Source organism: Solanum dulcamara, chromosome 8, assembly GCF_947179165.1.
Source record: "Solanum dulcamara chromosome 8, daSolDulc1.2, whole genome shotgun sequence".
NCBI lineage: Eukaryota > Viridiplantae > Streptophyta > Magnoliopsida > Solanales > Solanaceae > Solanum > Solanum dulcamara.
Window position 1 is genome coordinate 78,510,058 of NC_077244.1, and position 24,430 is coordinate 78,534,487.

At 35.1% G+C, this 24,430-nt stretch overlaps 3 protein-coding genes and 2 non-coding genes across 6 annotated transcripts; 3 read left to right on the top strand and 2 right to left on the bottom strand.

Moving 5' to 3' along the window:
• Positions 1 to 547: 547 nt before the first annotated feature.
• Positions 548 to 8,985, bottom strand: LOC129899049 (glycolipid transfer protein 1-like). Of its 2 annotated transcripts, none has more exons than XM_055973821.1 (7): positions 8,904 to 8,985; positions 4,980 to 5,109; positions 3,143 to 3,198; positions 2,447 to 2,577; positions 2,051 to 2,186; positions 1,240 to 1,371; positions 548 to 876 (listed from the first exon to the last, which is right to left on the bottom strand). In XM_055973821.1, the coding sequence occupies exons 2-7, from the start codon at positions 5,095 to 5,097 to the stop codon at positions 841 to 843; spliced, it is 609 nt and encodes a 202-aa protein (XP_055829796.1). In that variant the 5' UTR covers positions 5,098 to 5,109; positions 8,904 to 8,985; the 3' UTR covers positions 548 to 840. The 2 variants fall into 2 exon arrangements, with proteins under 2 accessions (XP_055829796.1, XP_055829797.1); XM_055973822.1 differs by lacking the exon at positions 8,904 to 8,985 and adding an exon at positions 8,816 to 8,885.
• Positions 8,986 to 11,563: 2,578 nt separating this feature from the next.
• Positions 11,564 to 14,470, top strand: LOC129901274 (60S ribosomal protein L14-1). Its single transcript, XM_055976406.1, has 5 exons — positions 11,564 to 11,674; positions 11,760 to 11,861; positions 13,484 to 13,613; positions 13,746 to 13,858; positions 14,182 to 14,470. Exons 1-5 carry the CDS (start codon positions 11,672 to 11,674, stop codon positions 14,233 to 14,235), a joined length of 402 nt encoding a protein of 133 aa, XP_055832381.1. The 5' UTR covers positions 11,564 to 11,671; the 3' UTR covers positions 14,236 to 14,470.
• LOC129901764 (small nucleolar RNA SNORD34) lies at positions 12,232 to 12,313 on the top strand. Its single transcript, XR_008769939.1, has one exon. It is a non-coding gene; the product is annotated as a small nucleolar RNA SNORD34 (small nucleolar RNA).
• On the top strand, positions 12,838 to 12,917 carry LOC129901783 (small nucleolar RNA snoR116). The gene has a single exon (XR_008769955.1). It is a non-coding gene; the product is annotated as a small nucleolar RNA snoR116 (small nucleolar RNA).
• Positions 14,471 to 14,946: 476 nt separating the features above from the next.
• On the bottom strand, positions 14,947 to 22,805 carry LOC129899260 (casein kinase 1-like protein 11). Its single transcript, XM_055974148.1, has 14 exons — positions 22,174 to 22,805; positions 22,013 to 22,053; positions 20,847 to 20,916; positions 19,767 to 19,915; positions 19,574 to 19,669; positions 18,715 to 18,785; positions 17,429 to 17,490; positions 17,264 to 17,327; positions 17,055 to 17,139; positions 16,631 to 16,757; positions 16,423 to 16,496; positions 16,269 to 16,332; positions 15,760 to 15,893; positions 14,947 to 15,612 (listed from the first exon to the last, which is right to left on the bottom strand). Exons 1-14 carry the CDS (start codon positions 22,247 to 22,249, stop codon positions 15,346 to 15,348), a joined length of 1,380 nt encoding a protein of 459 aa, XP_055830123.1. The 5' UTR covers positions 22,250 to 22,805; the 3' UTR covers positions 14,947 to 15,345.
• Positions 22,806 to 24,430: the final 1,625 nt, after the last annotated feature.

Consider the following 24,430-nt stretch of genomic DNA (forward strand, 5'->3'; position numbering starts at 1 on the left):
CTACCATATGCCAACCGTAATAAGTAATAACTATCGGGTAGGTTGATCCTCAGAATCAAAAAGATGATGGAAATATCGAGTTAATATTAATGGTTATTTATTTTTAAAAATTATTTTATTTATCGAAAGAAATTAAAATAATAAAGATAATAATGTGTGATAGCTATTGATCAAAATTTTAGACTTCTAAATTCTCTCTGTCGTAGATCTTGGACCCAACTATATAGGCCAAGATTTTCCATCGCGAATAAATTGCTAATTCATTTGAGATACCTTACAATTGTAGTTGATGCAATCTCAAAAGTTTAGAGTCATTATGTGTTAAATTTGTTGGTCAAGCATGTTTAAGACATAAAGTCGATTGCTTTAAGACATAAGCCTCATAAGACTAAGCCCCACATATATGTCTCAAAACATTTAATAATGTCTCGCCTCGAAAGGAGTCTCAAAATATTGTTATGTGCAAATACTTTTTGGGGGGTATGCATTGGGGGTAAGAACTTAACGGACATATTTTTCTTTGGGCATATAAATTGCTATTTGTTCATTAATCAAAATAAAACTCACTTTGGTCATTTATGGATTTGTATTTTCCAATAAACAGCTGGAAAATCATGATCTGCAATGAAATAAAATATTGAGTAGTCTCCAGAAATACTTATTGCCCTCAAACCCAGTCCCCTTCTCATTATAAGTTACAAACCATTAGACAAAAGAATCATTGTCTTCTGGCTACAGCTACTCATCGTACAATAGGATAAAAGCAGGAAGTATGGTTTGTTTCAGAAGTTTCTCACAGTGTCGATGAATCTCAAAAGAGTTGCAAAACTTCCTTTTAGCTTAAGATGCTTTCAGTTCATCCATTCCTACGCTGGCCTGCAATGGCAATAACGATAAACAATTACGGGTAACATTCCAGGGATTGAAATGCAAGAAAACATGTGGCCCTTCAGCTAGTCCACTAGTTTCAACTAATCCCTCCCTACCACTGAAATCTCGCAACCAGTGTCCGAGATACCCCAGTACCAGTTTAATCAGCCATGCAGTAGAAGTGAAGACGCATTAGACAAGCGAATCTCTGAACAACATCTACAAAATCAAGGTGTTGGAAAGGGGGACCTAGTTCTTTTTTCCTTTTGTTCTTTGGGTGGCAGTTGGGACAGAGCAACTACAATAGTGTAACCCCAGAAAAAATCCAAACATCTGTCTGATGAATATATACTTCATAAGAGATCTTACCAAGAACTTGTGGTTCTCTTCAAGAAGCGGTGAGAAAGTAGTACAGAATTTTTCAATGTCACTATTAATATCACCGGTTCCGCATATTACATCCATAAATTTCTTCCTATCTGGAGCAAGCTTCATTGCCACCTGTGATTACAATCCACAGTGAAGGAGAGAGAGAGAGAGAGAATTGGACTTCAAATATAGCACTAGCAGATGTCTTGCTGGTTGGTCCTACTTCAGTATAAATTTTAACAAGGGAGCAATAAGCAACAAAATTAAAAGTACACTGCAACTAAAATTAAAAGTACCTCTCAATCAGAAAATAAGAGTACTGCTCAAGTTGACAAGAGAAAAAACACATTAAAAGATATTGAATAAGTAATACCACATGAATACGAGAGGAAAATTGGGGTGGGGTGGGGGCAGAAATAGCTTGAAGTTTTATCCTATATATCAATGAAGTGGAGTTCAAACATTGTTTTTTCTTACAAGGTAATGGTAAAGAACCAAATTCAAACATTCTTGTCAGAAGCAGCATATCAATAGGAGGGACACTGAAACTAAATGAACATTTGACTGTCTGAGACATTATCTCAACTAAAGGAAAGAATACACCAGTTAAGCAGATAATATGGGTACCCAGAAAACCAAAACAAGCCAACAAGGATTTTCTTCTGGAAAGATCAATAATATCACACATTCCAGGACCAAAGAAACTAGGTACAATCTCATACTTTGCATGATGGGAAGAATGGGGAAAGATGCAACTATTCCGGATCAATAACACTAGAAGCGGAATTTTCAGGGTATATGAAACAGTTACCGTAAAACTTGAACTCGCTATCCATCCATGCCACTTTTTCAATGTCTTGCTGTAGGAATCAGAGCAAGCTTGTGACATTGCCCAGTCCCCATGCTCCAGTAAATTTCTAAACAGCTCCACCAGAAAATCCATAGCCCTAAAGACATAATGACAGAATCTTTAAATTATAATTCAGTTGACCAGAATCCAAATGCACCGTAGAACAACATGCATGTGTTTTGGGAAATGCATGCTACTTAGTGATTGGTATGAATGAGATCGGAGTCCATCTAATTTGAAGAAGGAAGTCATTTGTGGACTGACTCTGACCCTTTACATGGGGAAAGACATCACATAGAAGATGAATGGTTACCACAAAAGAGATAAAGTAAGACGAGATGGAGAATAAATTTCTACCTTGTCAACCAAAGAAGACCATTTGTGCTACTGGAAGAGCCTTTTGCTGTCTTTGCTTCAACCTCTTCTTGCACCATGCTGTACAAGTTTGTATATTTTGTTGGGTTCGACAAGTACTTGTTTTCTAACCTCTGCAACATCAATATTTGATAATAGATTTAGCAAAGAAACATCTACAAAATTTCCAAAATCGAAAGATCTACTGTGTTTCCTAGCTGTATGCAGCAACATAAATCAAAAGAAGACATCTGCATGGTTCAAGGAACGAAGTGCCTAAGAATATCTAGCTCCATAACACAGGAAGTCCTCACCCAAGGTCAAAATAGTTCAGTTGCCTGGCTGAATAAATTCAATTTTCTCAAGATAATTACTCTACAAACTGTGATAAAAGCTCATTTATTCAGATATTCTAAATTACAGGAAACAATTGCTTAACAGGGCCAGAAGAGAATGTTATCCTGCATCCCCAAAATTAAATAAATAATGAATTAATTCACGAGAGAGAATGAGATGATAAATCAAATAAAGTAACGAGGACAAATGAGAGGAAGAAAAGGGACTTTAATAGAACAAATGTTGTGAAATTCCAAAATCAAAGCATTATTACTGAGTGATAGAAGGTAGAATTTAAGCAATAGAAATAAGCAAGCAAAAACCTGGAAAATTTCAGATAAAAGGCAAAGATGGGAGACTGACCGTTATATTTCCACCAATGTCAGACTTGACTAGTGCCATGGCAGCTCCAAACTTTTCTAGATTGAAACAAACCAAGAGGCAATCAGTTAACCGTTAAAACACATCCAGCTTGCTTTTGAGATGTACAAGACAAAACATACTAGGAAGTACGGACAGTCGTCCTTTAAAAAGGAAACTGAAAGGGGGAATTCACTTAGAAGCTTTATGCAAACTAAGTGAGAATAATTCGATAAATTACTATTACATCTTCTGCAAGAAAAGAGCCCTTTGCATAAAAATGAAGTTTCCAGGCATGTGTTTGCTTCAAAATTCTGGAAAAACTTGTTTGCATTTTCAACCGCACACCAAAAGAAAATGTTTTTTGGTTATCATAAAAGTTGTTCTTCAAAATTCACATTTTTTGGCAAAAACTGAAAACCTAACCTATATTGAACTAAACACATAATTTAACAATTCAGCCTCTTCTCTTAACTTTATAGGCCAAGACCGAAACATCATAAGGTAGACATTGTGACTCCTAAGTTCTTGCATAAACTATAAGAGGTTTTAAGGCTATGTTGCACAGACTCTCAGAAAATGTCGTCGCACCTGTGTCAGATCTTACAAGGATGAATTACTTTTGAAGGATCCAACACACACTATGGTTCTTTGGTTCTTGATTCTCTTGATTATTGAGTTTCGACCCTACTTGATCTAGGACATCGGTCCATCTTGATATTTAATTATGCTTGGTGTGATGGCATGACGTACATATTGGGGGAAATTTGTTATTTGACACTCTCTTGAGCCTTAATTTATTAATATTGATAATGGGAAACACTTCAAGGTTTTGTGAGTTGTGATATAAATGTTTATTTGTTTTACGTTTATGTTCCATTTGAGCTATACCTATAAACTTAAAAGGGAATTCGAGAATCTAATGGCTCCGAGCCCAAAGTTCACTGAGCTTTATGATTAGCTTAGCGAAAGTTGTTTTCTATTATAGGTGATGTATGGAAAGAGATTTGAAGATGGTCCTTTGAGTTAGACTTTTGAAAGCTTTTATAAAGATCACATTAGCATAGGCATACATGATCTGTAAGTCACACTTATATATGTAATTTTGGAGGCTTGTTGGATCATAAGGCCATAAGCGTGTAGCTTGAATTTGGTGAATTGTTTGGTTATTAGGGTGTGCAAACCCAAGTCTAGAAATGTTCTAAATTTACATCACAAAGAAGGAGACTAGTTTTTCTTTTGACACTAGCAGGTTTGAAATTCATGTATGGTATGAACCTGAAGTGGTGTTGAATGAAAAATATAATTATGTTAGGTATTGCTCAATGGGTTGATTATTTCAAAAGGGTGCTACCATCTTAAATTGATATTCTTATGTTGTATTTTATAGAAAGGGATTTATAGTTTTGTATAATCCCATTTTTTCATGGACCTAATTACTCTATCAAATTATTATGGATGTGTTTTAAATTAGTTTCTTTTAAACGTTGTAATTATTAAATTAATTTTTGTTTCGTAAGTGGCATCCTCCCAAGAGTGTTGCTACCCACACTACGACATATTTGGAGATTCCGAGCTACGTAGGTTTTAAAGGTCCAAATTAATCAATTTCATAACCTGATTTGATTGGGAAAATTAAAATCATGCATTAAATAGACCGGAAAAAAAGGGAGTAAGTATAGTGTTTGCACAGCACTTATAAGAAGCTTAAGCGAAATTCTTGATAAAAATAAAATAACAGCCTAATTTTAATTTTAAAAAGTTTTTGACCACTCAAAAGAAGTCAAAGTAAGGGGGATCCCTGGTTATACATCCCAAGCTAAAACACAAGATATAGTACCTATAATAGGTAAGATGTGCTTGCAGACATCTAAGAAAGGTCTGGTAAGCATTACTCCTTCCTCAGACTTGACGTGCTTGATTCCTTCTAAAGCAGGGGTGAAGACAGTGCCTTCCATTCTTGTGCTTTACTGCAGCGTATAGCATCATTAAAGTTAAAATCTTTTCAGAAGTACATTTAAATGACAATGAAAACTTTAATCCACAAACGTAACACACTAGTAGAAATCGTTGACAATAATGAAGCTCAAAGACAACAACAACAACAACAACATACCCAGCGAAATCCCACAAGTGGGGTTTGGGGAGGGTAGAGTGTACGCAGACCTTACCACTATCTCATAGAGATAGAGAGGCTTTTTCCGAAAGACCCTCGGCTTAAAAGTATCAGTCCCAAAAAAATAGAGAGCAACCGTATATATAAAAAATCATATCATGCAAATTCTATAAGACAAGAACAATACCAATAGAAAAATAAAGTGATAATCAAAGGGCAATAACATCACAACTATACTGGCATGTCTAGACCTAAGACCAACCCTAAACCGTCACAGGGCAAAACAACATTCTACCCCTGCTAACCTTCTATCCTAATACGCGACCTCCACTCCTTTCTATCTAAGGTCATGTCCTCGGTGATATGAAGTTGCGTCATATCCTGTCTAATCACCTCTCTCCAATACTTTTTCGGTCTACCCATGCCCCTCCGTATAACCCCCAAATCCAACCGCTCGCACCTCCTAACTGGGGCATTGACACACCTCCTCTGCACATGTCCAAACCATCTCAGTCTCGCTTCTCTCATCTTGTCTGCCACAAAGGTCACACTCACCTTCTCCCGAATAACTTCGTTCCTAATCTTACCACTTCTAGTATATCCACACATCCATCTCAACATCTTCATCTCCGCAACATGCAACTTCTGAACATGAGAGTTCTTGATTGGCCAGCACTCTGCACCATATAACGACGACGGCCTAACCACCATTCTATAGAACTTACCTTTAAGTTTTGGTGGCACCTTCTTATCACATAGGACTCCAGAGGCAAGCCTCCACTTCGTCCATACTGCCCCAATGCGATGCGTGACATCATCGTCGATGTCCCCACTACTCTGAATGACGGACCCAAAATATCTAAAATTTTCTCTCTTGGGGATAGGTTGAGTAGCAAGCCTCACTTTCATGCCTTGTTCATCCATCGCACTACTGAATTTGCACTCCATGTACTCTGGATGACGGACCCAAAATATCTAAAGTTTTCTCTCTTGGGGATAGGTTGAGTAGCAAGCCTCACTTACATGCCTTGTTCATCCATCGCACTACTGAATTTGCACTCCATGTACTCTGGATGACGGACCCAAAATATCTAAAGTTTTCTCTCTTGGGGATAGGTTGAGTAGCAAGCCTCACTTACATGCCTTGTTCATCCATCGCACCACTAAATTTGCACTCCATGTACTCTGTCTTGGTCCTGCTCAATTTGAACCCTTTGGACTCTAGAGTTTGTCTCCAAACCTCCAACCTATCATTAACTTTGTCCCGAGTCTCATCAATCAAAACTATGTCATCCGCGAATATCATACACCATGGAACCTCCTCCTGGATAGATCGTGTCAGCTCATCCATCACCAGGGCAAAAAGAAAAGGAATCAACACAGATCCCTGATGTAGTCCCATCTCAACAGGAAAGTGCTCTGAGTCACCTCCCACCGTTCTAACCCGAGTCTTGGCTCCAACATACATATCCTTTATCGCCCTAATATACATCATCGGAACACCTTTAGCCTCCAGACACCTCCAGAGAACATCCCTCGAAATTTTTTCATAAGCCTTTTCAAGATCAATGAACACCATATGAAAATCCCTCTTTCTTTCCCTAAATTTCTCCCCCAGTCTCCGCATATTATGAATTGCTTTAATAGTCGACCATCCTGGCATGAATTCGAATTGATTCTCTGAAATTGACACTTCTCTCCTTACCCTTATCTCCACCACCCTCTCTCGTATCTTCATAGTGTGGCTTAACAATTTGATACATCTGTAATTATTACAATTTTGGATATCACTCTTGTCCTTGTACAATGGAACCATAGTACTCCACCTCCATTCATCGGGCATCTTAGCTGTCTTCAAAATAACATTAAACAACCTAGTCAACCACTCCAAACCTGCCTTATTAGTGCTCTTCCAAAAGTCAACCAAAATCTCATCGGGCCCAATCGCTCTCCCCTTCCTCATCCTACTAATAGCACGTCTAACCTCCTCAACCCTAAAAGACCTGCAGTACCCATAATCCCGTAGTCTATGAGAGTGCCCCCAAAACAATATCTCGATCCCCTTTTTCATTTAAGAGTTTGTGGAAGTGAGCTTGCCATCTTTGCTTAATAGAGGTCTCATCCACTAACACTTCACCTTACTCATCCTTGATGCACTTTACTTGATCCAAATCGCAAGCTTTTCTCTCTCTCGCTTTGGCGAGCCTATACAAGCTCTTATCCCCACTTTTCTCCCCTAACTCGATATATAAGCGTTCAAAAAAGCTATCGTATTAGCACTCATGACCGCCGACTTGGCTTCCGTCTTCGTCGTCTTATAAATAGCTTTAAGCCTACACTTCTCAATTTCATCCACGCACTCCAACCACTCTGTATATGCAACCTTCTTAGCTTTCACTTTGCTTTGAACTTCTCCACTCCACCACCAATCTCTATGACGACCACCAAAGATACTCGATACCCCTAGTACCTCAATAGCTGCATTTCTAATGCAACCAGTAGTCATGTCCCACATGTTGTTCACATCTCCGTTACTACTCCATGCCCCAATACCAATTAACTTCTCCCCCATCTCTCGAGAGAGGGCAGGGGATAGGCCCCCCATCTAATCCTCGATCGATCATAAAGGATATTCTTTCTCCTACCCCTCTTAATCTCCAAGTCCATCAACAAAAGCCGCCTATGTTGGGTGGTAATATTTTCACTCAAAATAACCTTGCAATCCTTACAAAGGCCTCTATCACCCTTCCGGAAGAGTAGGTAATCAATTTGTGTCCTAGCTACCGGGCTACTCAAAGTAACCAAATGATTTGCCATCTTCAGAAAACACGAGTTAGCAATTACCATCTCAAAAGCTTTAGCAAACTCCAGGAGAGATACCCCGCCACCATTCATTTCCCCGAAACCAAAGCCTCCATGAACATCATCAAAACCACTAGACGTTGTACCAATATGACCATTAAAATCTCCACCAATGAAAATCTTTTCAGTGCTCAGTATACCTCTTACTAACTCATCAAAATCCTCCCAAAAGAGCCTTTTGACTTCCTCATCCAATTACCATCTCAAAGACAGTGAAACATAAAAATTCTCTTACTGATGAAGATAAGGATGGGTAATATTAACATAGAGTCAAAAGGATCTGCAGAAGTTATACAAACTACATATTTAGGTTCCAAGTCAACCAATTTCGAAAATGACCAAGAAGTTGAGATATCTGGATTTATTATGATAAAGGCAACAGTGAATGCAATGAAGAGTAAGCTACAGTGAAGTGAAGAACAAATGCTGATGATCAACTTTTTAATTTAAGTCAATCAAGACTATGCTGATGTATATTTTTAAAATATATATAACTATAAATATATAGATCAAACTGAAGATAGTGAATGCAACATAAATGAACTAACAAATCAAACAAAAAAGGGCTCAGATCGCTTATATCCTGATTATCAACTTGACTATCCCAAGGGCGGCTCAACCCTAAAGTGGCTTTAGGCCCCAAAAAATAAGGAGGCCAAAAATCCCCAAATTCAGTTCGCTCAAATACGAAAACATACCAAAGATGCCAAAAAAAAGAAATAAATTCGACCGATTAAACGAAGAACCAAAAGCACTGAGCAGACAAGAGATGAAGGAGATACATACATATGTTAAAATGTTAATATTAATTGTGAAGCACCGCCAATAGCACACTTGGAAGAAACCTAAGTAGAATATAAAAAAATTATGTATTTATTGTTATAGGTTGTTGTTAGTCTTTTAGTAATTATTATCTCCATATTTTTGAAATTTTATTATTGATATAATTATAATAAAAAATCGCAAAAAGTTAAATTTGTAGTTACTTTTTATTTCTTAATTTGTCTATTTCACTTCAATTTGAATCAATCATGTCTTAAGGTTAACTTTGTACAATTATTTTTAATTCTTTGAGATATTCCATTAAACATTTCAAACTCAAACTAATTAGATTATCAAATGATTAAATTTAAATGTCTTAAATTTGAATGTCTTCTAAAGGTAACAATCAATATAATATTGGTTCTTGTAATTTAAAGTATTACGAAATATTATATAAGAAATGATACTCTAATTGGCATATTTAATGAAATAAAGTCTTAATTATATTTTTAAATACTTTTAGAATAATTTTGATAATTCATGTAACATTTCATTCTATTAAAAAAAATTCAAAACTATAATCAATAAAAGAGATTTAAACATTTGTGTTGTTATGTAACATACAATAATTTATATATATATTTATTCTTGTCTTAATGTCAATTAAAAAAAATATTAAATTATAATATATTACAATATTTTTAAAAAAAATTATAAGAATAAAATATGTTTAAAAAGAACTAAAAAAGTGTAATTAACGTTTCTAAATTTTGGCTTTAGGCCACTCATTCTATTGAGTTGTCCTTGGATTAGCCGTAAAACTTATTTTCTCTATTTTGTTGATCAAATGCAATTAAACTTCTTCATCAGTGTACTATTAACAGATTTAAACAAAAGATATCTAACTATTCAATACATAAGCCAAACCAATTTGTAGAATCATAAATTACGAATTTACTCCGAATACAGGATCAAATCAATAGTTTGTTTACTGTTAATAGCTCACAGAGGCGGATCCATTATTATAAAAGCAGTAAATAAACGTAAGTATGAGATAGTAGATATCTACACATGTATCCAATTTTTATATGTTGGATCGACCTTTCTACACGCAATCTAACTAAATTTCTAAGCGAATTCTCGCCAAATTCAAGGAAAACAATTTTTTTCACAAAAAATCAAACGAGATTTGCTCATAAAAATGGAACTTCAATTTTTTGGAATGATACAAGTAAATCGAATGATTGAAGCAAAAATCATGGATAGTTGAGAAATGATATTTGATACTTACAAAAGATAAACCTTGCGACCGTGCTTTCTCTAGATTTTTGAGCTTCCGAAGAATGTTACTACCGAGTGTGAGGAACAAATGAAGAAGCTTTTGATATTTATATACACACTAAGGACCCTGATCGATTCGGCAGTTACGAAACGCAAGGCGCGATATCGTTTTTGGCTGTGCATATTTTGCGAAGTTTGGACTTTTGGAGTATGAGAGAGTCAATTATTTCTTTTTTTTTGAATTTCAATTGGGATATCAAAGTGTTACAATAATTACATATCTGGAGATGTATAGAAGTTCTATAAATAATAGTAAGTAATTTGTCGTATAGTTAATGTGTTGAAAGAATCTAATTAAAGAAAAATTTATTATTTTTCAAATAAGTGCCAAACTAATTGAAACAAAACTTTGGTTTACGAAAGAATCCTAGCAAATTGCATTTGATAATTGTGTGAAAGGGAAATTTATGTTATGTGTATAATTTGATTTCAATTCAAATTAATATAATTTATTTTACAAACCAAAATGTAGGAATGATGAAATTGAAACCTATAGAAAGTATAAAATAAGATAAAGGAGAAAAAGGGGAGATCTTGCTGACCGAATAACTTTCTTGGTGAAGGAGAGAAAGTTTGACAAGCTAAAAAAATTTCATTGAAAGAAAAAAAAAAGGAGAATAAAACTAAAACGACCAGGATAAAAGTTTCAAAATTTAAGCTTTTGTGGATTTTAAAGTTCCAATTTCCCCTAAAAGTTTATTCTTGGATTTTATTTTATTTTTTTGAAAAAAATAAAGTGAGTTTATATATTTTAGAAGGTATAGTATTCATTTTGAGTAATTGGGAGTTGATTCAGATTAATTTTGAAGTAAAAATATATTGTTTAGAATATCTGTAATATTTCGTGTCCCACCAAAATTTATGAATAAATAATTTCCAAAATACTAAAATAAATTAGACTAAAAATCTCTATAATCGAGCGTTTATGATTGAAAATTTTTTTGTCCATCCATAAAAGAAATCATAAATCAGTGATATATTAGGACTTTAAAATAATTTATTTCGAGGTCGCAACTTAATTTATACCAAGCACTTGATGATCATTACGAATGGAGCATAGTTAATCTCAACTCTTGCTATCTGTCAGAATTCGTGAACAATCAAAATTATGATACAATTTAAACTAGATTCTTGGTGATTCTTATTTTTCGCAAGAGTTATTTTAGTATGGTATTATTTTTTTTTACTTATTTTTGTTGTGTTGTTATTGTGTAAGGTCATAATTTAAATAGTGTGCAAAATGATCACATCTGTGCAAATCTCCGGTCACAGTATCAGCTCATAGTGGGCCTAAGCCCATACAAAGTTAAAGCCGCGAGTCCAGATCCAGACAGAAAAACCTTACACTATATCATCTCCTCGAAAACCCTAATACTCACTTGACATTCGACAACCACACCAGTTAGCCTCAATCTTTGGAGCCTGATAGCTGCTTCATCAGATCTCCGAAAATGGTAAGTTTTCACGCAGTTTACGCATTTCCGAGCTCTTAGATTTAATGTTGAGATTTGAAGAAATGTATTGGATTGTTTTCTTCAGCCGTTCAAGAGGTTCGTAGAGATCGGAAGAGTCGCCCTCGTCAACTACGGGAAGGATTACGGGAAGCTTGTTGTTATCGTCGATGTCATTGACCAGAATAGGGTACGTGTCTTCGCTTTTTGCTTAACTGAGCTACTTTTATACTTTACGTTTCAATTTATATGTAGCTTTCCGATTATTGGACGTTCCAAACGCTCGGCATTATTCTCCGGATAGTATCATTTTACGACTACTTATGCGCCTAAATCAATGCTAGTTATGATCGAATCTATGAAGTTTACCGTTCATGTGGTTGTATTATGTAATCGTTAAACTTGTTGGTTTCATTGTTACTCTGTTATTTTCTGATTAATCAAATTTATATGTTGAATAGCATGTTACTTTTGGAACTGCTTGCCATGTATTTTGACAAGGAAGAATAGATGTATAATATACTTATATTGTTTTTTTCCTAGTTTATGAAGGATATGTTCAAGGCCTATGATGGAACATGATAACATGCCTACATTGTCTGATCATATAAGTTTGATTGAGCAATATGAACTGAGGCCTTGTTTTAAGGATTGGTAAAGAATAGTTTTCATATATTTACAATGGTAGAAGTTTAAATTAGCTGCTTTGACGATCATTTACAGTTGTTAAATACTTTCTTGTTTGGAAGCTGTTTGTACAACGGTCCAATTTTCCATGGGTTATAATCCTCTATGTTGTGTAGAATAGAGTACAAGTTTTCTCTGTAAATCATGAAGAGTTATTTAGTCTGTCTATATATGTCGTGGAATTAATTTGACTGTAATATTGCTGATTCTGTTTTGTTTGTGCCATTGCCTGAAAAATGAGAAAGATAAATTATTTTTCCTCAAATAAACCACTTTTTCAGTTGATACAGAAACGTCTTGAAAATGGATTACATTATTGCATCAAATGATACATTTTATCTCCTAGGTTCTTTTTGTGCATTCTATTAAGACCCTTTACCAATTTCTTCTTCACTTCTGTTTTATTCTGTCACAATCGACCAAATTTCTTTGATTTTGTGTTTTGCTTTAGATTATCTCTTAATTTCAGTTAGTCAAAAAGGCATTGATGATGAAAAACATACCATCAAATTATGAAAGCTCAGTCATTGATTCATCTCAATCAGTACTTTCCGAGCCTTTTTATTTGTTTATCCAACTCAACACAGTTGTTCCTTTTTCTAGATCTGTATCTCTCATTATGTTTGCATAGTTCTCCATATACCTATTCTTTATGATGAGTCTACAAAAGGCAATAAATTAGAGTCTCTGGTGCGCTTTGTCAGTAGCGTATTCAGCGCTGTACGTTGCCAAGAATGAAACGGGGCGGAGATTCTGGCACAAGGACTATCTGCATTCTGCAAGTGTCCTCGTGCATTCAGATGCCTCTTCATTTTTTGAAAACTTCTTCAAACTTAGGGTCATAAAAGAAGTACCTAATATCTTTTTTCTAACATATCAAACAAAATAATGTCATTTTATAATATTTTGACAAGTTCTCTCATGGGTTGAGCTAATAAATAGGCCGGTTGGCGGGGTCATGTTTTCATGGGCCAATTTTGCCACTCCTACTTGATAATTTCCTAGTTCACTTTAGTTTAAGCTAGTCAGTGGCTAGTTGTTTAATTGACTGTTAAATTACCTGTACAAGGTGAAGAATTTATAAACTGCTTTGATGAAATACCCATCCATCTCTCTAATTGACAGGCTCTTGTTGATGCTCCAGACATGGTGAGGAGCCAGATGAACTTTAAGAGACTTTCACTCACAGATATCAAAATCGACATTAGTAGAATTCCAAGGAAGAAGACACTCATTGCTGCTATGGAGGCTGCTGGTGAGTATAGTGCTTAGGATATTTTATTTTCCTTCTAGAAGATGTAGATTAGTAATTGCTTAATCAGTCCTGTGCATTCTACTTGGTTGAAGTTTTATGAAGATTGACCACTAATTTGATTTGTGCTCCCAGACGTGAAGAACAAATGGGAGAGCAGTTCCTGGGGAAGGAAGTTGATAGTTCAGAAGAGGAGGGCCTCACTTAATGATTTTGACAGGTTCAAGCTTATGCTGGCAAAGATAAAGGTGTGGTTATGTTTGATATTAAACTTGGCTTCATTTTTTGCTGGACTGGTTAAATTTACCCCATCCCCGAACACTCTTGGCTAAAGCTTAGAGCAAGTAGATATTGTTTACCTGAAAATATGGAGGTGGTCTTTTTAAGGCCAAATGTTACTGCCATCCTTTTGCTTTAACTTTATTATGGACCTATATTTCCTTCCAAACTAGTCTCTACAAGTGTTAAATAGTGACCTGAAAATGTAGTTGGTTTGGATCTAGTCAAGCATGGAGATTTCTGTGGTATTTGTCTTCTATCACAAGCTGATACAACTACATTGATTTTGCAGAGGGCTGGAGTGGTGAGACAGGAGCTTGCTAAGCTCAAGAAAGAGACTGCTTGAGAACTCTTTGATTAGTCAAATTGGAATATTAGATTTCGAAAGTTGTTCTTGTTTTAGCTTTGAGATTTTGTTGCATCAAGGGAAGAAAAACATATTTGTTTTTTTACTTCTAACGTCTTTCAATAGTTTTTCTGATCTATGAAGATGGACGATCTCGGCCAAGAATTTCCTGCTGTCATTTAATGTAATGGCTTAATACCTTTTTGTTGTGTGCAATCAATTAAATCGATGACTACCTCAGTTGTTAAGGTGGCAAAGGTTGGAAGTATTTGTTTAGGTCGGAGGGGGCCCGTCATTCCCAAATGGGTTGAGGCTTTGATCTAGGTGTATTTTTCAGTCAAACAAACCGATTATTTCAATATTATTCTTGTGAGGTACAATCGGTAGATCATTCATTTTAAGTAATAAGGTCTAACTTAGTGGGAGAGAAATGGTGCAACAAGTGATGGTGCATGAAGTAGGTTTAGACTTGGGAGGTGGAATATGTACCAAGAGGAGTCAATGCAAATAAGAAAATCATATCTAAGCATGTGAGTTATTATATTATATTAATAGAAAAATCACTGAAGAAAATGACGAAGAAAATTCAATTAACATGAGACGTCATTTCATTAATAGAAGATTCACTGAAGAAAATGAAGCAGAAAATTCAATTTATATTTCTTTCGAAGACAAGAAAATTAAGACAAATAAATTAAAATGGAGAGAGTATTGAAACAGAATCCCACAATAAAATATTTTTAAGTCAAGAGTTAAAAAGATGCATTCAGATCCCCTAAAAGAATTCCTTTCACTAGGCATTCCTGTAGGGCTTAAGACAGTTTACATTGATTTCGTACAACGATAATATTTATTCATATATATATAGAGAGAGAAAAAAACTCTCGCACTTTACTCTTAACATTTCTTTGGATGAGTCTAAATGCTCTATGGTAGCCAGCAACTCTAATATAGAAACAAAAACAAGGAATATGATAAGTTGAATAAGATTCAATTGTCTCATATAAAAGGTACAACACATTACCCATTTACAGCACTTCGAGACGTCCTCCGTAAATAGGATTGGATGTTCAATCAATCAGGAAATTCTCTCTTTACAAGTGCATTCTCTTACTTTCTGATTGAAAGAAACTCAAAGCTCCGAAGGGGGTTATCATGGTTGCCCTTTGTGAGTGAAGTTCGCGAGAATGATGATGGTTTTGTTTCAATTCCCTGTTGAATTCTTTGTGTGGTAGATAGACGGCCAGTGCTTGACACTAATCTGCTTGAGCGACTATCCGCGGGTTCAGCAGAAGAGGTCGGTCTGCTGCTTGACATGACAGCCCTTTTAGAAGAGCTTCCGTTTCTCGAGCTACGGCCTCTCTCTGAATCAGCTTGCTGCAAAATAGATAATAAACTTTACTTGTTTAGTTAGCACACAACGGCTTTTTACCTAGTAGCTCAATGCAACAATTCAACAAGCTAATCGAAAGGAAATTTGTTTGTTATTTCTCTTCGTTTTAGAAAAAAAGGATGGATCAATACCACATCTTTGGATGAAGGAATATCCTCTGAAGTCCTATGTCTGGAGTGTTCCCCATGCCTACCAGCTGCAGAAGTATTTCTTCTGGAAAATGCTTCCACAGCACCAGAAAATCTATCCCGAATATCTTGCCCCACTGGATTAAAGAATTAACACACAAACGTCAACTAGTGATAATTGTCAAAAGCTGCAATTTCACTAATAAGCAAACAGAGGCAGATGCCGGCACACAAATTCGCCCTTACCACATCTGGAAATTAGAAGGTCTATAATCATAATTCAGGGATTTATAGGCGCACACATTTTACAAATTATCTGATACTCAAAATAAAACTCATAGAAGAGACATAATTTTGACATGTCTTGCTTGAAGAAATTACTAAATGCCAAAAGAACTAATCACCCCAGCCGACTAATTCCTATAACGAGCTACTAAAATAGACATCACCCCTTATTTGAGAATATCTACATTTGTGGAGAATATCTACATCTTCAACTTCAACAATAATACCTGACGCCCTTCCTGGCCTTTCTGCAGATGGCCCAGCATTTAGTCCAGCATTCCCACTAGGATTCTGGAAGAAATATAACGCATACACTTTTGTTCATAAGAAAGTTAAGCAGCAATTTTCAATGATAACATCCTAAAGTTTTCAAATACTAACTCGTCCTCTAGAACTGGCACCAATCTGAGGATACTTCAAAATTGTCCAATCAAATACATAGTCGAATTGATAACCTGCACCAATGAAAAGTTAAGATTCAAATCATGAAAGACAGTCAAAGACTAAAAATGAGATAGTTAACAAGTGGGGAAATTTTTGGAGCGAAAAAGTAGGCATCAAATATTTTTTTAAAAAGAAGAGAAACTACCTTCACGAATAAACAAGTCTCTGAAAAGCCTCTTCAAATATGAATAGTCAGGTTTATCTTCAAATCTTAATGATCGACAGTAGTGGAAGTATGATATGAACTCAGACGGATAAGATTTGCACAGCCCCTGTTATGGACAAAAAAGGGAGTCTTCTCTGAATTACCTCACGCACTGACAAATCAGAGGCAAGATGGCCCAAACTAAGGCCAAACTACTTTATTAACCACAACAAGCTCGTTTTGCAATAATCATAATAAGTACATTTGACATGATCCATACTTGACTCAAACCAGGGTAAAGTTTCGTGTTACTATCATACTTCAACAAAATATTGAACGAGGTGACTGCCTTGTACATGTACTCATCATTCACAAAAGGTGATGTAGGTTGTACTAAGATGTATTCATATTAGGTAATAAGTACCTCTATTGGTGTTAACATCTTTTTCTCACTGATTTTATCGTATTTCTGCTTCTTTGTACCACCTTTAAGTCCCTGCCATGGAAGGCTGAGCCAAAAAGAAACTGTCCCAAGTCAGGAAACAGGAAAACACCCAGAATTTACAATAAGAAGAAACAGAACAAAGTCAGAGATAAGACATGAAAATAAAACAAAAGGGCATAAAATCCAACCTTCCTCTAAGAAAATACATAAGCACATAACCAAGAGATTCCAAATCATCTCTTCTGCTTTGCTCTGCCATAAAAACGAAAAAGGACAACAACTGATCAGTTATAAATCATACTGAAACTAACTATGCCCCAAGTAGTTCAAGAATCTAAGCAAGATACACCTACCAACTCCAAGATGTGTGTTGACACTCGCATAACGAGCAGTTCCTGTCAGATTCTTGTTTTCCCTGGGGATGAAAATAAAAAAGAAGACCATATAGACGCAGTCAAAATACAAATTTATCAAAGCTGAGGGGGAAAGGTTTAAAGAATGAATAAAAATTTGACCAGCACACTTTTTGGAACTACACTTTCCTAGCATTCTCTTTTAAAATAATACCTTACTTTACCTATCCCCCCAAAAAATAAAATGACCAGCACAGAGTCATCATCTTTTCATCCTTTTTCTTTTACCGTTCTTTCATGGGCAATAAATGAAGTCACGAGGAAGGATAAAAGGAAAAGCTATTCATTTTCATAATGAAGCATATTTTGGTGCTTTAAAGAAAAAGAATCTATAAGTACCAGTCATGTCAAGCAAATTGATATAAATTTTCACTAGAAGAAAAACGAAGGCCGCCGTAAATGGTGATCATGCTTTTTTCTCGTCACTCTCGCACTTAAACATAGAAAAGAGCTCTAGAAGAAAAAAAACAAAAGAAAAGAAAAAGTGCAAACATCAGACACCCAACATACAAAGTTCTTGATGATGAAGATTTTCCAAGGATGTGAAAGAGAATCAAAATTCTGCTCTTTTTTTTTCTTTAATCTAAGTTGCTCGGACTCGGGTGCGGGTGTCCTGTGCAGATGTGAATTCGAGAGTCGGATTCGGCAAAATCTAAATTTTAAGATTTGGGGATACGAATCCGAGTATGGATATGGGTGTAGGAATTCGGCTAAAAATATTCAATATTATAACAATATAGTTATAAGATAAAGATATTCTTCCCCTCAGAAAAGAAAAAGAAAGTCATTCAAGACCTTTCACCAACTCTCCTTACAGATCATTGCTACTGTCTACCATAAGTCGGAACACAACCGCTTGAATATTTACCATCTCTCTGTTTGGCTTGAAACATGAAGCAACAAATATTGACCAAGAGGAAAAGTATCTTGGTCAAAGTATCTCATGTGGGTTGATCGAATCCCACACGCATCCCCTACCCGCATCCCGCACCCGTCTGATGTATCTTATGTGGATTGTCCATGGACTCTTGGTCAAAGTATCTAATGTGGGTTGACCGAATCCCACAAGTATCCCGCACCCGCACCTGTCTCGTGTCCACACTGGTGTGGCAGCAAAAACGAAGAGTCCGCGCAACTTAACCTTTAATAAAACTATGCATGAGCATACCGATGTGTGTGTATACATATATTTATCAAGGACCAGATCAAGTCAAGATTGTTGTTACCTGTATGGGATATGCTTGTGAGTCTGGAGATCCCTATACTTTTTGGCAAGCCCAAAGTCAATTGCATAAACCTGTCATCAGTATTTAGACACCATTGCATCAGCTACCAACACTTTATTTTCCTTGAAGCTCTTACTTCAACACTGGTATTCAGTAAGCATAAAACATCCAATTACAGACCTAGAGAACCATAATAGTAGATCGAACAGATAAGTATAATCACTAAAGCTTAAAGAGAAAAGAAGCATAGACTTTTAACACCAACACCATATCAGAACATCAGAAGCTCAATTTAAGTCATTCCTACACACCAGCAACGCATCACTCGATCTTTTCAGCAACAATACATGAGGTAATCCTCTACTTATACTGTAGAACCCATTCATGAAGAAAGCTGAACATAAATTGTAGACTTTGTAAGCTGCAACAAGCATCGCTGAATGACATGATTACACCTAATAGCATACAAGCCAGTAGTTGGGCAATCAACCACCAATGCAACCTCTAACTTGAACAAAAGTTGCATTTCCAATTCAAGCATAGTGATAACATGCACAGTTAAAGCGAATTATGTTTTAAAAAATCACACTTCAAAAATTGTTTCCACAACCAAATCTCAGTAATAGACTTTAGCCAACCTGAAGTCTGAACTCAGTAAACCACCAATGATACCAAACTATGTTATTCTTTTCCTTTATATGGTAAAGATAATAATGATGCCCAACTCATGAGGAAGAAAAGAGCTGCTGGAAAACAGACATCGATAAGCAACTATTGTCCAGAGCCATGGCGGAATACTTAGAAGTTCAACGTGGTGATGCAAAAAATAAGTTTGTACAAGCAGGGCATGAACAGGTACCTGATTTGCCTTGCGACCTAGGCCCATTAAAAAGTTGTCTGGCTTTATGTCACGATGAAGAAATCCTCTGGAGTGCATGTACTCAACTCTATTAATCTAAGAATGGCACAGGACAGGTTATTATTACCTCAAGTACATAGGCAAACATGTAAGAATGTTACTCTCTAAAAAGAGATGGCATGTTGATACGTACGAGTTGATCTGCTAGCATCAACACTGTTTTCAAAGTAAACAACCTGTTGCAATAGTTGAAAAGGTCTTCCAAACTTGGTCCAAGAAGGTCAATGACCATTATATTGTACTCGCCCTCCACTCCAAACCATTTGAGGTTAGGAATCCCGGCTTCATTCAGAATGGCAAAGATAATGAGATTGATTCAAAATTCATAAGAGTGTCGCTGGCAAATTTACTTGCTATATAAAATGAACGACAAAAACTTCAGACAAGCCCATGAACGAAAAAAACATCATATTTTGATAGTTAAAAATATATGTTACAAGAATTTTGTATTTTGGTGTAAGGAAAGCATGATAGATGCCTTGTCTCAATACGTTGAGTTTTTGGAATTACTTGGGATGAAATTGTAACAACTATGCGGTAATGTTTTGGAGGTATTTTGCAGTACTTCATTGGTACTTCTTTTAATGATAATGGTGTTCAGACCAATTTGTGTGAATCTTGATTATTCCACCCGAAACCTACTACCTCCTATCAATACATGACTGAGTAACTCTGATCATCAAGGATTAGGTAGATGGAAAAAGATCACCTTGTGGTTTTCTCTTCTTTTTTCTTTTATTGCATTGCTGGGTTTTGAATCTAAGACCTCATGGTTCTCCTCCCACTTTATTGACCATTACGCCACACTCTAGGGCTTTACTTCCATGGTACTTTATTAATGAATTCTACCTTACCTTATCAAAGAAATTCAAACAAGCTCATAGAAAATAAGTTTCCTTTTCCATTAAAATGATAACTTGCCATGTAAAATAGAAGTTGCATAAAAATGAATAGCAAAATCTCCAAACAAATAACTAGATAAATCCATTAATTTGAAAATTAAAGCAAGAAGGGGCCAGCAAGTGCAAGGTTCCTGAAAAGCAGACCATACTAATGCTTTAGTGGCACTCAAATGTTCTTCTTTCGTTGTTTCGTTTTAAGAGCTTTTATTTGGGTTGTTTTTAAGAGTTACTATCCAAGAATAAAAATCAGACTTGCAACATTTGTTGTAAAGAGACGATATGTAATATCAGAGGGTGGAAATGAGACTTACTTCCTCCTTGGAGTAGCATATAAATTTTCGATTCATAGTGCAGTTGAGGGTGCCTCGTCTTGACAGATTCCTGAAAGTTAAAATAACAAGAGAAAAAACCCTGAGAACAGTCCTATAACATCAAACGTTAAGAGTCTTTAAACCCATAACATACAGGATACTAAAACACATACTTGTGAAATAACCAAGCCAAACATATCCAGAAAACTAGTCTTGCATTCCATAAGCAGCATGATACCAAAAGAATGTAGAAGCTCGTGGAATTAGAAAACATGGCTTCTTTGTAATTCATATTCACATTTCATGTTCTTTTTTTATCAACCAAAAATCATCTAGATCCAATCCTTTGGGCCAATAGAAGCCTTCGAAACTCGGGGACAATGGGTCCGCCACTCTACCCTTTTCCACATTTATTTTCTCTTTTTTGGTGGTAACACTTTAAGAAAAAAATAGATTTAAGTTGCTTTTTATAACTACGTAGTGCAGCTCTACTTAGACTAGGAACCTCTTCCGGAAAATGAAGTTTTACAGCAAGTTAGATGCTACTTCAATATCTTAGATGGAAGCTTGTCCTGTGTTCCACCAACCTACAAATGCTTCTATTGTATATACACCTTAAAGTTTCAGAATAGATAATCAGGCTAACAAAAGTTTCATAATTTCATGTTGTTCCTCAGCAGAATAAACCAAGCAATAGATAGAAAATTCAAAACACTGCAACCACCAGAATGACTATACTGAACAAGTATTACTTGAAATCTCGTCAGATTAACTCAACACAATAATGTCCCACAACTCTTGAGTTATTAAAAATATTGGCAATATGTCATGATAGCAAGAGAACAAAAGACAATAGAAGCAAATGATCTGTATAAGCCACTAATTATGTTCAAACTAGTTACCTGTGTAGGGATACGTGTGTCATTAGAGAACACTAATTTGCCTTAAAAGCTAAGTATTGGACTGAATAAGCGGAATAGACATACAAGATTCACATAACTGATCCTAACTGATTTGGGATAAGGCAAACGAGATTGATTTAATGTCACGGTAACAATAAAATGTATTATGCATTACACAAAGATAAATGAATCCAACCACGCGAACTCCCTCAAAAAAAAAAAACAGAACAGATTGATAATTACTGGTTAGAGATGGGCTCATACCAGCTTAATGGCAACTTCTTCTCCATTCTGTAAATTCACACCTGAATCAACAAAGAGATATGCAGGTAAAAATTACTAACAATAAAAAAGCAAAATGAGGCTAATCAGAAATCATATAATATCAAACAGAATCAATGAGCAAAAGTAATAACAGAACATACCTAAATAAAGCTCACCAAAAGACCCACTTCCAATCTTCCTTCCCAGCTTAAACTTCCCACCCACAACATGATCCATGGTGATTCAATCACCCTCTTCAAATTCACCAAAATAAATTATTTCACAGCACTAATCAACTTTTTTCGCCAAGAATAATACTTTCACCGCAATAATCACCAAAATATGGTTAAACAATCCAATTTTCAATCAAAACCCCACAATGGGGCAATACCCAACAACAAAAAATCTTAAAAATTATGCAGCAACAATACTCTTATTCAGCTACATCCTTCAATAAAATACAAACCCGGGCCAATCTTCAAATACCCATAAAGAATCGGAACCCTAATACACAAGTTAAGTCATCGATCCCCATTGATCAATTCAAAAAAAAAAACAATCAATCAATGTAGGATAAAAATAGAAAGAAAAATCGCGTATATTTTCTGTATATAAATAGAAAACTTTCGGTTTGTTTCGACAGAGGAATCAGAAAAAAAGGGGACAAAGAATCGAGGATCGAGGAAAAAGAAAGCAAATGATTTTGATGCTGTGTGCTGTGAAAAAAGCAACGAGCGCTATGGAGAGAGAGAGAGAGAAATGAATATACGGTGGGGGGCGGGGGCCGAGGGGATTTGGGGGAAACAAGGACAAGGACAAGAAAGATGAGGAAAAGCTGGTGCATCTAATTTTTTTTTATTCGATATATCGGATATTTGAAGTTCAATTAATTTAAATTTGCATTAAATAAAATTATGTCATGTAGGTCTCATTTGGGGGACCACATCCTTTAATGGTGCATATAATTTTCTTGTTTATGACTTTAGCACCACATATAGTAATTTTCCAAAGAATTAATAAGAAAATTGTAATATAAATTTTTCTTATCGAATTATCTTATTGAGAAAATGTATAAATAGATTTTCAATAATATATGGAGAAGCATCTTAGTGTTTGTGTGAGAAAATACTAAGTATTATTTTCTCTTTTCTTACAGATTCAACAAAATATTTTATAAATAGCCACCGGATATCTTTTAGTAAAAAAAAATCTTTAATAGTGTAGGTTTTTGTTTTTCCCGAAATATAAAATAGGAACAAGATTTTTAAAATATTATTACTCTCCCTTCATTACAATCTATGTGAAGATGTTTGATGCATAGAGAATCTAATGAAAAAAAATGAATCTTATGACCTAAAATAAGTTATAAAACTTTTAGTGGTTATGAATTATCTTATTAAGGGTGAAAGAGGAGTTTAGAAAAGGGAAAATTACACCTAATAAATCAATTGTGAAACTATTTATTCAAATTGGACTTAATCCAAACTATTTATCCTTAATAGACTTATAACCCAAAATATTTACCCTCTTACCCCATTTTTTTCCTTTTAATTTTGCGCATGACATCATGCTGACATCAGCATCACTGTTCCTCTTTGATACCATCAGAGTATAATATACTCTGATGGCATCAAGCAGTTTCTTCTTGTATCAAGCAGTTTTGCTGAAGCATTGTTTCTTCCTTCTTGATACCATCAGAGTATATATATACTCCCATGGTATCAAACGTGTATTTATGCTAGTGCCCCTTCCATTGTTTCTCTTTGATACCATCGAAGTATATCATACTTTGATGGTATCAAGTAATTTATCAAACAATTTCTTCTTGATACCATCAGAGTATAATATACTCTAATGGTATCACTATCAAGAATGAAGAGACAGTGCTTCAGCGAAACTACTTGATACCATCAGAGTATATTATATATCCTCATGGTATCAAATGCGCGAAATAGTTAAAAATAAGGGATATGAAAGTAATGGAGTGGTAAATAGTTTCCTTTTTTTGGATATAACAATAATTATCCCTTTAGAAAATTATTTCTGAAAATAGAAAAAAAATGTCTCTTTTGAAATTTATCTGAAAAATAAAAAATATCGCACAAGAGACATTTAAAGTAATTAGTTAAATCAAATGCATAAATGATCGTTTGTTAGGTTGATTAAAAGTAGGTGTATCAAGTATGTTCAAAGTATAAGGTTAATTTTATAACTAAATAATTATGTGTTTAAATTAAAATATTGAAATTAATATTATAATTGATGTGTTTGATAGAGAAGTATTTATCAGTATTTCTTGTGACATGAGAAAAAAATTGAAAATGATCTTTTATCATCACTTATAAATTAATTATAAAAAAAATTACGTGTAAAAATGAAAATCACTCATAAAAAAATATAACATTATAATTATTTTTT

Coding starts and splice junctions, on each gene's coding strand:
- LOC129899260 (XM_055974148.1), bottom strand. CDS start 22,249: ATGGATCATGTTGTGGGTGGGAAGTTTAAGCTGGGAAGGAAGATTGGA. Junction 18,786..19,573: donor TAGGTCGCAAGGCAAATCAG/GTACCTGTTCAT, acceptor TACTGATGACAG/GTTTATGCAATTGACTTTGG. Junction 15,613..15,759: donor TTCCTTCATCCAAAGATGTG/GTATTGATCCAT, acceptor TCTATTTTGCAG/CAAGCTGATTCAGAGAGAGG.
- LOC129901274 (XM_055976406.1), top strand. Junction 13,614..13,745: donor TGCTGCTATGGAGGCTGCTG/GTGAGTATAGTG, acceptor TTGTGCTCCCAG/ACGTGAAGAACAAATGGGAG. Junction 13,859..14,181: donor TTATGCTGGCAAAGATAAAG/GTGTGGTTATGT, acceptor TTGATTTTGCAG/AGGGCTGGAGTGGTGAGACA.
- LOC129899049 (XM_055973821.1), bottom strand. CDS start 5,097: ATGGAAGGCACTGTCTTCACCCCTGCTTTAGAAGGAATCAAGCACGTC. Junction 2,578..3,142: donor ACATTGGTGGAAATATAACG/GTCAGTCTCCCA, acceptor TTGATGTTGCAG/AGGTTAGAAAACAAGTACTT. Junction 877..1,239: donor AAGAGAACCACAAGTTCTTG/GTAAGATCTCTT, acceptor TTGCCATTGCAG/GCCAGCGTAGGAATGGATGA.